Below are 13905 nucleotides of genomic sequence, written 5' to 3'. Positions count from 1 at the left end.
GACCCCTTTTCTTCTCTAAGTACACAACATCACTCTGACCTATCATTGACCACGTTTACATGCACTTAAGAAAATGGTTTATTCCAGGGTTTTAGCAGAAAGCGGCGTTCTGAAATGTCATGTAAACAAGAATGCTGATTTCCTTACGCCGTTTAAGGGCTAGAGAAAGTGGTTTAACCCTTTAAAGCCTGAGCCCAAAATTCCGAAAATTCCATTCTGTGCCAGAATATGATATTCATTTTACATTCATATTCATATTACATCACACACCTGAAATGTATATACCATACTGAAGTGAAGAACTAGGGCTTTCAAATTATATAAATATATGTATTATTATTTAAGGCTAATCATCCTTTATCAATAAGATTTCACACAACAATTTTTACTAAAATCTTCTCCGGCCACCATACTTCATCAGACAACTGCATTTTCAACCATTTTAATTACAAGCTAGAGGGAAACTTAGAGTGTATGAAATATACATAATTTTGTGGGCAATGTAGAATAGCAGACAGATTAGAAATATAATCTATTGTTTAAAAGTTATGACCATTCAAGTGATTAGTGGGAAAACAGAATAAAACAAACATTTAGAAGGTTAAGATACATTTCATATGATCACTCCTCAAATACTCCTTTTGAGCACCTGCAGTAATAAATTGAGATTGCATCTGAAATTGAAGGAAACAAACACTGAAATTTTTTGTGTTCAATCAAACACAAAACACACACTTTATTTAATTTGAACATTAGAATTACACACGAATTACACAGCAAAACATACAAAATCAAACTTTTGAACTATCTACAGTAAATACATTTTTAATAAAGAGTGCAGGAACATAATATATATAAATTCATAAATACTCAACAACTGCAATACCTGTGGAGAGAAGAAAGGGAGGAAAGAAGGGAGGGGCAGGGTTCCCACTCTAAGTCAATTGTCAAATTCCCTGACCTGAATTTCCATGACCTATAATGAGCGGAAAAAGAGGCCCCCATTGTGCTGAGCACTGAGCAGACAAAAACCAGCCACAGTATTTTAAATCCATCAATTTGCCAGCTTTATTTACTAGTCACAGATGTTTTCAGTACAAAACTAAGTTTTCACCGCTTAAACAATGCACAATTATGATCACATATTGCTAGGCCTATACACCCTTATAAACACACTGGCATTTATATGCAACAAACTTTAAGCAAAATATTTGTTCTTAAATGGTAACAAAATTAATGAATTTACACAGATATTACTTTGAATACTTACATGAACTTAGCTCTAATGTTAATCTAAAGCATTTGATACTTCAAACACATGAAGTTCTGATAACACTGCCTTTAACAAATAGCACAATCAAACTACCCTTCAGAAACACACATACACACTACTTTTTTTTTTTTTTTTGGTTTGTTTGCTTTTACCCGTTAAATGCACTTTGATATTTTTCTGTACTATTTCTACAGAAATTAATTTATGGTGTTTATGCTTTCAGGGGTTAAACACTCTGGAGGATTTTCTTTTTGTCATCAAGACTGTTTGACTGGGCAATGAATGTAAGATCCCCTACACTTTCTGCCTTTAATGCAAGGTCATCAGCAGATTTCCTTTTCATGTTTTGTTTTTCTGCTCCTTTAAGTCTTCTCTGTTCCTCAAGATGAGAGAGGTATTGGCTGTGGATGAAGACTGAAGGCTAGTTACCACAAAGTTATCAATTCCCCCCACTGACCTCAAATGATCACACACACTGTAAGTGCTTTCCTTCATGTTTTCAACCTCTATTTGTCTATTGACTGAAAAACCTCTTTCCATGCAAGAGCATTAGGAGCAGTGCCACAACATTCCATACACCTCTCCTGCCATTGTTTCACAGAATAGGGTATCTACCTGTGGCAGGATTGAAGACAGTGAATTCTGCCCTTCTCTTTGCATTGATACATTTGGCAGATGCTTTTATCCAAAGTGACTTACAGTGCCCTGATTACAGGGACAATCCCCCTGGAGCAACCCGGAGTTAAGCACCTTGCTCAAGGACACAGTGGTGGTGGCTGTGGGGATTGAACCAACAACCTTCCACTTACCAGTTAGTCCACTACACCACCACCACTCCATGGCACAGTCTTTGGCACAGACTCATTGATGAACTTACTGGACTGTTTGAGAATATAATCACAATCATTTTCATCTACTCGTTTGGTCTCAGTGAGCAGTTTGAGGATTCTTTTCAACTTGTTGATGCATGAATCTTTATTGCTTACCATCCTCCTTGGATCTAGGCAATCCATGTTGCGCACGAGAGTGTACTGTAGTGGAGATTTTTCTTGTAATTTCCTTGCAAGTGTCAGTAAGCACTTTTTGCAATCCATCCTGAACACCAACTCTCTTCTCAATAATCTTCTGTGATGACACCAGTTCCTTCAGCATTTTGTCTGCAGAGAACTCCACATGAACTTTACTTGCATGAATGAGATTGTTTTTGTCTGTGACATCAATTGACACTGTGTTTGCACTAGCCATCACATCAGGCTTGATAAAACGATCCATAGTTGACATGATAACGTTAGAAAGATCAGCAGCCAGAAAAGGAATCATAGGTCTGTGTTTGATATAGATTCAAGAAAGGTGCAACCTCTTTTGAAAATGACAAGTGAAAGGCCAACTTTGCATGCATCAGTGGGTCTCTGCACCCTTTTTGACAGTACTATAGGATTTAGTTCCAGGGTTGGGGAATTTGCCTGCCTCTACTGCATTCACATATTTCTTCAAGTCTGTCAATATCTTGATCATTCTCTCTGTAACTGGGACATTCTCTACCCATCATGTTTTACAGAATTTGAATGGCATAACAGGAGATGTTTCTGCAAAAGCTTTGGCATAATCCTCTCTTCGGGCAGAGGAATCTTTCAGTAGCCAATAAGCATTGCTTAAGAACTGGTCTACATTCCAATTTAAGGCATCTGCACCTTTTTTTAAATGCCCCGTGCAAAATATGTAGGCTACAGCTACCCACATTTAGTAACACAGTATTGACATCTCGTTCAAGTTTTGTATAAGGTCTTGGAATTTAAAATTGACATTAGGTCCATCCATTGAAAGCTGTACAAGACCTTTGTAATTTAACCCCTCTGTCGACTTGTGGAAGACCTCCACCATGTCCTCTGCTGCGGCGAGGCCCATGAATTCAGAAGTGATGTAGCGTGTAACTACAGCATCATTGTCCCAAAATCTTAAATTAATGTCCATATGCTTTGTTTGGGTCTTCTGATTCAAGCTTTCAAAAAACAAAACATATCCATTCTTAAGAGACCTTATCCTGTCCATCTGACTTGCAGTATGGTGCTATACCAAAAACAGTCAAATAAGACTGTTTATTTAGTTTCTCCACATTTAAAGCTGCTGGCAATGTCACTATCTGGGAACATTCTTTTGAACAAAGACCCTATAGAAGAAAAAAATGTGCAATGCTGTAATTTACCATATATGCCCAAATATAGGCTACTCATAATATTAAATGAATCTAAACCACAATCCTGAATTAATTCAAACGTAAGCACTGAACCGTTATAATCCTAATTGTATACTAGGACTAAAGTTAGTGCGATTTAATACCCAGTATTATAACTACACCACGAATGGAGTACCACCAGCAATCTTAAACCTGTGAAGGCCAAATTTTAAAATAAATGGGCAAAAACATTTTTTACCTTTCAGATGTTGTTGGAGGAGGCCTCTGATGCAGAAAAAAAGGTTTTTAAAAGTTTATGTTTTAGTAATTTTTTAATGACACGTTGTAATATTGCAACAGTGGCCAGGGAGGGCAGCAGAAATCCTGTATTTGTACTTGCATTGTCTGAACAAATATACAGAACAACTAAGTGTTCGTTTGCACAGTTGATTGCTTATGTAGCTCCATAACTGTATATATCATGAATAATAATCACACAACAGTCATATTTTTTTTTTTTTAAATATAGTAAAACAGGAAAAAATGTTTTTACAAAACTGAACTCAGACTTAGTCCCAAAGTTCAGGTATGATAGTCCCAAAGTTCAGGTATGGTAGTCCCAAAGACAGTTCTTGTCCTCTGAAAAACAAAGACGAACATTGCACTTGCGGCATAGAGTATTGGTGTAGCCAGTTTTGCAGAGTCTGCAGCGTCCTCTTGTTGTCTTCACTGGTAAATGTGCAACCATGTCCCTGCGCACATCCACCGGGGGGTGTGCAGATGGCCTCTTAGCTGGGGTCCCGTTTGGTTCACTCCCATCTGAGGACGGTCTCTTGTGAGCATTCAAAGGGCTCCTTGATGTCACCGTCTCTGTTACTGGGCTGCCACCGTCTGAAGATGGTCGCCCTCTCTTTGGTTTAATTGGAGTTGTGTTCACCTGAATTGGATTAGAACAGAATCAATTAAGATGTCAAAAATACATTAAGATACAAGTCAGATATGTTATAAACAGTGAAATATTAAACATATTACAAACAGTAAATAGCAGAAATGCATTCTCACCAGGATAAGAGAATCTGCTAGTTCTGCCTGAAACTGTCTCCTGTTCAACATCTCTTTTGGCAAAATCTTGAGCGCTTTGCAGTCTCGCTTGTAGAGGAGCCAGGCGTTGATCACAGCGAGAATAATGGTGTGCCAGAAGATGTACAGGTACCACCGTTTCGATTTTATGCAGTACTTATATTTGGCAGCAAATGAATCCAATAAATCCAAACCTCCCATGAATTTGTTGTAAGTTCCCACAATGTAAGGCCTCTCAACTTCAATGTAGGTTTTGGTGGCTTTGTCCCAGCGTTTAATTTTCTGCACAGGTTCTGGACCAGCAAAGGATGACACAAGTGTCACCGCCCTGTTGTCAAACCATTTGACAGCACAGATGTTGTGGTTCCCCTCGACTCTGAAGTCAAAGCTTCCTCTCCCACTCTTCTTCAAGCTCTTCTCGTCTGCAAGGTTACAGTTGAGTAGGCATACCTGTCTGGCTGTTCCCATGTAATGAATTCCACGTCGAAGGAGCTGAACTACCAATGGGATGCAGGTGAAATAGTTGTCTGCAAAGATTTTGTAGTTCTGCCCTTCTGGAAGTGTGGAAGCAAGTTTCATCACAACATCCCCTGACAATCCAAGTTCAGATTTGGCTCGATGTCCATTGACACTGCCTTGGTACACCTCAAAATCACAGACCATGCCAGAGATTCCTCTTCTCACCCATAATTTGAACCCCCATGGGTGTGGCTTTCCTCGCAGATACTGCTTTATGCCGCTGAATTTCCCCTTGAAAGGGATCATCATCTCATCCACAGAGTTGTGTTCTTCTGGTACAACCTGCAGACACTTCTCTCTGAATGAGTCAAGCCAAGGTCTTAGTTTCCACAGTTTGTCTGTCTTTTCTGTCTCTGGCACTGTCAAGTTGTTGACAAAATGTAACGATCTCAGCAGTTCTTGGAATCTGTTGCGTGACATCACATCTGAAACTTGGTTGTACCGCAGGGCTGTCTCCCAATACATACTGACTCCAGACATTTGTACTAGGCCCATCTTCAAGTAAATTCCAATCACTTTCTCGATTTCTTTTTTATTGGTGTTAACAGATCTTCCAGTCTTTTGAAAGCTGTACTCGTTTGTGTTTTGTGTCAGAGCCTGAAGCATGTCTTCTGACACGAACCTCTGGAAGTATTCCAGTGGTGTGTGGATGGAAACATCACCACTCGTGACATCTGGACCAGAAAAATCAGTATTGGGACTGACAAAATCCCTTTTCAGCCAGCGATACCGGTCACGGGGCATGGTCGGTTTCTTTGGTTGTAGCTCAATATCCTCATAATGATCGTCTGGGCAGTCAGTGGGTTGTTGGTTTTCTCTGTCCACTTCACCGGCATCTTCATCTGTTTCTCTATCACTTGCATCACTGTCGTCTGAATCCAACTCAAAGTCACTCTCTCCGTTTTGGATGATAGCAAGAACATCCTGCACACTATACACAGGTCCTTTCCTTGCTGGTGGCATTCTGAAATTAGAAAAGTAGCAATTATTTAAAAACTATTCACACAATATTCACAAAATATTCTATTATTCACACCTAAATCATTCCAGAGCATTAATTCCAATGCAACAACCATCACCTAAATCATTCCAGAACAACAGCCATCAGCTAAAACATTCAGAACCATTTAGAATATTCCCACCTGTCCCAGTACAATGCAACAACCATCACCTAAATCATTCATTCCAATGCAAGAGCCATCACTTAAATCATTCCAGAACTTGTTTCTGCCCAACTGTTTCTGACTAACAAACAAAGCCCAGGGCCAGTTCAATGTATTTTTGTTACTGACAAGATACAATTTCAAATACTGCAACTAGAAATTATTTACTGACTGATTCAATTCTGGCCTAAACTCAAAATTCTAACAAAAAAACACACACATTCTCACAAGCCCCAGAATTATACTACAACTATCCTCAAAAACATCCAGAACCTGTTTCTGCCCAACAGTTTCTGACTAACAAAACAAAGCCCAGGGCCAGTTCAATGTAATTTTTTAACTAGAATGTAGTAATTCATTCAATTCAGGTCTAAATTCAAAATGTTAACAAAGAAAACACATTTAGTACGTATAGTGAATAATCAAACAAAAAAAAGCTGCTGGACCGGAAGCTAGATTCAATCTGCTTATTTCAAGGGCCTGTTGTCAGTCTTTTTAATTACACCTCTTTGGTTGATTCAAACGTTTAATAACGATTAATTTAAACAAATCTATGAGTTTAAATACATGACTAAATACCGGTTGCAGAGGCTAAGAATTTGTCTAGCGTTAATGGTAATTAGCTCGCAACCTAATTACAGGGTTTTTCCTAGCTCAAAATGAGGCGGAGGTGGTACCATACTGATCAAAAAAAGTGACGTTAAAAACACGTAAAGGTTGGCTTTGTGTTAATACACTCCTATTGACCTGGCAACTGAATACTAGTGTTAATTTTGTCAGCTGTTTTATTTAATTAAGTCTTAGTCCTGTTAATCAACCATATCCTATTTTTTTTTTTTTTTTTTGTCAAGTTTTAGTTGACAAAGTCTGGGCATTTTAATGAAGTTTTAGTCAATGAAAACTGTTGACATTTTAGTAACATTTAGTTATATTGACATTTTAGTCAATGAACAATGTAAACCTTTTTAGCCATAAGAGTATTATTGATAAGCATTTGTCAATCTAGTCTATCCAAAACCAATATATATATACCTGTACGACCAGTAGGACTCAGTAAGCTTCAGGCACCACAAGATTTCAGCCTCCAGGGTCTTTGCTGTTGTTAAGCCGAGACGTGCTCCACTGTGTCTCATACTACTGTCACTGCTGGAGGTGGGAGCAGCTTCATTAGCTGACTGCTGTTCTCTTGGCGTGGGCTGCAGTAGAGCAGTGATGGGCACTTGGGCCGAAGATGATGCTCCTGTCGGCTTCATGCGGGTAGCATGCTTCTTACTGTTTGCGTGGCTGCGAAGTGCTCCCTCTCCCATATTTGATAACTCAATAGTAGTTTTACAAACTTTACATTTAGCTTTTCTGTTGTCTACTTTTAACACCCAGTCTTTGAAGTGATCATTTTGTAGCCAAAGCTCTTGAAATTTACATTTTCCTGGCATGTTTGCCTTAGTTAGCAGGTACAAGTGACTGCATTTATTGACTGAAGTTATTGTCAGTTGACGAGCGGGAAGGGGATAAAATGGTGCTGAAAAACAACCTAACCATAACAATACGCAATGCGGGAAACGCGTGAAATAACCCACTAAAGAAAAATATGGCATTAACATTTTACATTTTGATAAATGGCAACTTAAACTTAAACATGCTACAAACAAAATTCCCTGATATTCCATGACTTGGACCAAAAAAAATAAAATCCCCTGACTTTCCATGTCTGGAATAAACTTTTTAAAATTCCATGATATTCCAGAAATTCCACGACCCGTGGGAAACCTGGAGGACAACACCACCAGTAAACACAGCCCAACCTAGGCCTCTTCGCGAAACTGGTCACACTCAGCTGAGTGCCAAGACTGAAAACAGTTCCTATTGCGAACCAAGCAAAGTCTTTTGCCATTACATTCCGGCGCGCAACAAGCTACTTTAGTTTTATTTTCAGTCCTACTTTTCCGATAGCATAGCCAACATCTCTTAGAGGACTCTTCAAATTTAGGGACATGGGCTGTGTGGAGTGATGACGAAGGAGGGACTACAGGCTTTAGTGTATGCAAAGGGAAACTTGCGTGAATATCGATACCTCCCAGCTGACGAGCCAGGTTTTCTCTGAAATCTATCTGGGTTAAGTTGACCGGTCTACGCTCATCCCCTTGTGCCACATGAATGTGTTGCCATTCCTTAAACAATATGAAACTATTGACGACGGCAATGTCTATAAATTGGAAAAAAAGAGACTTCCACCACTTCTGAGTTTTTTGTCGGATGTCGTAAGATTTTTTCATTTGGTCTGACCTAGCAACACCGCCCATGTTTTTGTTATAATCACTAATGACACTGGGCTGGAGGGCTACTTCTTTTGTCCAGTCACCATCATTTTTTACAAACCTAGTAATTTCGGTTGAGGCATTTGCATTGTGGAAATTGGAGAGGCATGTAACTGCACGTGTGTCCTTCCACTGAATTACAAGTATATTTCCCTCAATCCTACACCATCTCATATCCCCACGAGCTGTGTTGCGTTCCCATTTTTTGATGTCTTTAAATTCTGCAGGGAACAGTTTACGATTCACCCTGCATGTCCCACAGGCATTAGTTCCCATTTCTAACAACTTAACCATAAGAGCTGGGGACGTGTAAAAGTTGTCGAACCAAACATTGTGGCCCTGGTCTTTGAAAGGCTGCAGTAACAATTCAACTACATTGGTGGCCAAGTCAGTGACACGCCCATCACGACTACCTGTGTAAACATTAAAGTTGAGAGTATACCCAGAGTCTGATGTTATAATTACCCATAATTTAAAACCCCACCGAGTAGGCTTGCCCTTCATGTATTGTTTAAATCCTGTCTGACCTTTAGACTTGACCATACGTTCATCTATTGCAAGATTTTGGTTAGGCTGAAAGAGCTGCTGGCATGTTTGTTTGAGGTGGTCCATAAGATAATGCAACTTCCTAAGGCGATCCTGATTATCCTCTGTGGTAGGGTCTACAACATGTAGAGCTGCTAAAAGAGCCTTGTAGCGGTCACGCGACATAAATCCCCTCGCCCACGAGCCCTGAAGTGACTTAGTTCCCCAATGACGATGGGAATCAGGGAGAATTGAAAACCCCATGTAAATGAGCAACCCAAGAAATTTGTAAAATTCATTGGGGGTCACCTCCATCCAAGCTCCTTGGTAGCTGGAATATGACGGACAGTTTAGGACAAGCTCCCACCCCTGACGGTTTGTAAAGCTGCATATCTCAGCAACTACAGCCTGAGTAAAAAACATCATGAAAAAGTCAATTTCTCGCAACATCACATTGGAGGTTGACCGCACAGCCTGACGCACACTATCTAAGTCAATACCAAGTGGACGGCTAGGCTTAAATGGGAGAGGTTTTGGTGCCTGTGAATCGTTGTCAGAGTACGAGGGATAAGAAACAGAGTCAGGGAAGCATTTACGCTTTCTAGCTGACTTGGGACCTGTGTGAGAATGGCTAGCCATACCCAAAATAATAAGAGTAACAGTGTTAGTGTTACTGTGAGTATCAGTCATATGAGAAATAGAAACAAACGATACATACACATTCATACATACCCAGTTGATGGTCTTGGCTGGGGATCAGGTTCCATCTCATCCTCCATCTCCTCGTGGTCCGGGTCTTCCTGCAGTAGTTCCTGGTCCAGCAGATCTTCCTCCTGTGTGCTCATGCCCTCATGAGCCATGTCCTCTTCTACTCTGAACCTAAGCTCATCAGCAGTCAGTTGCCTCCTCCTCTTGAGGGTGCTGAGCAGGGAGCCATAGTCTCTATCAATCTCTACAACAGAAAAAAAGTACAACAATTGGTAGCCAGCAGTGTGTTCTTCACAAATCCGTACACTGAATAGTCACCAAAGGCTTGCAGACTAACCAGAATGTCCAACTGCAGACAGACCTCTCACACTTTCCTTGTGAACAGGAAGCTACACACTACCTAAAATCATGTCTGTGTGATGGATGGGTAAGGCTGTATGTTAAATTATAGAAAGATATCTTCAATTTTTTTTTTTATTACATGGGATATTCAACAAGCTAGATAACTTATCTAACTAGCAGGCCAGTTTCCAGGCAGGTCTGAACAGCGTCTGCTCTCGGCCTAACATTACTTCAGGCGGATTTTTCACAAGCGACAAAACTGGCCAAAAAAGTTATTGATATTTAGCTAAAATGTAACATAGTATTGCTAGCTAATGTTTATTTAGCAAGTTTCACAGAAATTTGCTTAAAAATAGAGGCTAGCTGCCTGTCCGATGAACGCCGAAGGTCATGTCATTTTTTCCAGAAATGACTAGCGTTACTCCTACAAATAAATGCTCCGTAACTAAAACATTTTGACTTTCAACTGACAATACTCACAACACACGTTAAATAACTTATCATACCTTGAAAGATCGCCTCAGTTTTCAATTTGAAGCAGTAAGTCCAACACTTGAGGTAATCTCCCGGGGTATCCTCTCTAGCTCCGCTCAGGCAAATGGAGGATGACGATGATGATGATACATTTATTATTCCCGCCCAGTAACCCATTAACCAATTATATGTGCTTTTAGCTTATATTGTCATGAGTATCTGGCAGTTTTCAGAAATAAAATCGGTGATTGGACGGAGAAGATATTGAGACAGGAACCATGAGAATAATTGTTCCCAAATTTGAACGCTCCAGCTGGTAAGGGTTAATGCCATTTTTATACCATGATTTCCATAACTGTTGTCAGTTGAGGGCGCTATTCTGCTACTGTGTGTTTGACAACCCTGGGATAATACTTTTTTCCTCTGTGTTGGTGACAATGGTGTCTTTGATGTGAGTGGTTTTGGAGAGAGGGGGCGTAGTTAATTAAACGGCACTGCTCGTTTACAACACGATTGCAGCACCTTTAATGTATATCTAATAATCACACAGATTTGTCAATCATTTAAGTAGTTTTATTTCGCATTAGATTACTTTAATGCTTTTATATTGTTTTTAGATAAATATATAACTTTTTTCATGTTTAATTGCTACAGTTACTGAAAACTTCAAGCACTGTTTACTCTTTTCTCTATTTAGTTACTGGGTCTTGAATAATTACTTTAAAAGCTTGAAGCAACATTTACAAAAAAACACTGAAGGCTCCATTGTTTTAATTTAATGAGTGTTTCTCAATTCATCCAGAATCGTGCAGCTCTTTTGCCACCGATTGTAAAGTTGTGAATGTGTTAACACGTTGTTTTCTATGTGAAAGGGACATTCGTCGGCGAATCTCCTTTCATATTTGCTTAGCCTTTTTTTATACAAAGGCAGTTGCACTTCCTAGTGCATGATGCATGCACAGAACACTACATGGCGCTAGGAAGTGTAATCGAGCTTGAAATCATGATCACCAAAGAGACTGCTGATGTTAAGATTTATAGTGAAAAAGGAATTGCATTTTGTTCTGTTTCTCTCCCAAAGCAAATTGGATCGCTTCAGAAGACATGGATTTAACCACTGGAGTCAAATGGATTACTTTCATGCGGTCTTTGTGCCGTACACTTGCATTGTATGGACCTACAGAGCTGAAATATTTTCTAAAACTCTTTATTTGTGTTCTGCAGAAGAATGTCATACAATTAAGTACTAAAACAACTTTTTAGTGTGAATTTTGAGTCTTGTAACAGACTCTAAATTGACAGTCTGTTGTCATGAAAATGTAAATCATTAAAGGAAGAAATATACCTGAAGGAATAAAATCATCTTTATAACTCTGTTGTTCCTCTGCTGTGTTTTCTTCTTTTATCTCCTCTTGCTTCACTTCAATCTTCACTGGTGTCTGGAGCATCTGCTGTTCATCATCATCATTCTGTTGTTCCTCTGTTGTGTTTTCTTCTTTTATCTCCTCCTGCTTCACTTCAATCTTTACTGGTGTCTGCAGCATCTGCTGTTCTCCAGCGTGAATCACATCAATTTGCTCTCTCATGATGAACATCTGAACACAACAGGATATTCTCAAATTTATTCTCGTTTCTCCTGAAATTCAACGAGGTGTTTTTCCAGACACATTCAGCAATAAACGGCGATAACTCTTAAACGACTTAGAAAATATTTGGAAAGCTAATAATATTCTTCAAGCTTGTTTTCATTATTTTCAATCGATATTATGAGCATTTGCCTGCAAAAGCCGTCTCAATGTGAGTTACCCCGGGGAGAGGTCCTCCTGTCGCAGCGGTAAGGGACCGTGGAGAAAGTGCAATTTTCCACTTTTTTTTTTTTTTATTTTTTTTTTGGTCTGTGTGTGTCCAAAATTAAGTTTCTTTTTGTAATAGCTTTTTTGTTAAAGGACATAGAGACACGAAACCAATGTCATTCAATAGAGGAGGACAGGGCGCAACTTTCACAGCCATTAATTTTACCCCTAGTGGTTGAATAGGGAACTGCATGTCCAAAATTAACTTTCTTTTTGTAATAGCTTTTTTTGTTAAGAGTATTATTAGCTTTCCAAATATTTTCTAAGTCGTTTAAGAGTTATCGCCGTTTATTGCTGAATGTGTTGGAAATATCAACAACAAAACTATCTTGACCTCGTTTAGCGTCCTTCACAAAACAATGCAACATGCTGAGATAAAAAGCTTATTTTAAGGTCATTAAAACGCCAAAGAGAGAAAAACAACATGCACAGAAAAATACTGATCCACATAAATCTTGAAGTACATATAAAAGCATAAAATGATGTTAAAGACATTAAACTCGTACCGAACTGGGCTCTCGGATTATCAGCTCTTCTTTCATCTTGTTTTATGCCGGTTAGAAAAACAACTCTCGGTGTTCCTCAGCCATCTACTGGACTGGAGTGAATCACAAACTGATTTATCCTGAAAAACTCGCACAGTGAAAGTCAAAACTTTTTTAGATATCTGTACTGAGATCTTCTTTCATTTCGGTCGTTCAACAAGGAGAGAAAGGAGGCGGATATATTATAATTAACAGAGTAACTGATGTTTACACATAACGATGGCAAAAGGATGTTATAGTTATGCTATGCAATATGCTATTATTGTAGTCTTTTGGAAGAGTGTTATAAAAATCATGCTCCACAGTCACAAAATGGTAGAAATGCTCAAGCTGTGTTGACATTTGTAGGAAAAACGCTCATGAACACTTACAGAACATAAGTTATAACTTATAAACACACTGCTGAAGTCTTAGTCAACACCATCCTGAAATCTGAGCCTTCATTTAGTGTTTCATAAAACACTGTACCGGTGCACTATAACTACATAATTCAAAATAACCAATGACTTCAACACAGTCGATGGGTTTTAAATAAGACATTTATAAACATTAACTGTTGGCAGAATTATTGATATAAATAACATTAAATCAACCTTAACTAGGCCAATGATGTGAACAGTTTAGCTGAGACCCCCCCCCCCAAAGGGGCGGCTCCTGACGCCCAGACAAGACCGGGGAGAGGAGGAAATTTGCCATCGGGAGTCCACGGAGGGTTAAGGAAGGGTGACAGGAATCCAGGGTGACTGGACAGAGGGTCTAGAGGCCTGGGAGGAGGATCAGGGGGCCAGGACAGAGTTGGCGGAGGGTCAGGAGGTTTAGGAGGATCAGGTTTGGAGACAGCCGTGGAAGGCTTGGAGGAAGGTGAGGAGGACTTAGGAGGTGGAGCCAAAGAAGACTCAGGAGGTGAAGCCATAGGAGACTCAGGAGGCGGAGAC

The 13905-nt window shown here is 39.5% G+C and overlaps 1 protein-coding gene across 7 annotated transcripts in view; it reads right to left on the bottom strand.

The window, feature by feature from the left end:
• LOC127418564 (gastrula zinc finger protein XlCGF57.1-like) overlaps positions 1-13014 on the bottom strand; it is a 105486-nt gene extending 92472 nt beyond the window's left edge. The window contains exons 1-5 of one of the 7 annotated variants that reach the window (XM_051659141.1): positions 12932-13014; positions 11918-12167; positions 9781-10000; positions 4509-6009; positions 3628-4383 (exon numbers count right to left, since the gene is read on the bottom strand). In XM_051659141.1, the coding sequence (XP_051515101.1) occupies positions 4051-4383; positions 4509-6009; positions 9781-10000; positions 11918-12167; positions 12932-12967 (2340 nt within the window). In that variant the 5' untranslated portion in view covers positions 12968-13014 and the 3' untranslated portion in view covers positions 3628-4050. Of the gene's footprint in view, positions 1-3627; positions 4384-4508; positions 6010-7240; positions 9680-9780; positions 10001-11917; positions 12168-12931 lie in introns of those variants that run through there. The other 6 variants (XM_051659150.1, XM_051659152.1, XM_051659155.1 and 3 more) reach the window with 6 other exon arrangements.
• Positions 13015-13905: the final 891 nt, after the last annotated feature.

This window comes from Myxocyprinus asiaticus, chromosome 28, assembly GCF_019703515.2.
Source record: "Myxocyprinus asiaticus isolate MX2 ecotype Aquarium Trade chromosome 28, UBuf_Myxa_2, whole genome shotgun sequence".
Lineage (NCBI taxonomy): Eukaryota > Metazoa > Chordata > Actinopteri > Cypriniformes > Catostomidae > Myxocyprinus > Myxocyprinus asiaticus.
The sequence above is the reverse complement of the archived record's forward strand: the minus strand, read 5'-3'. Positions and strand labels throughout refer to the sequence as shown.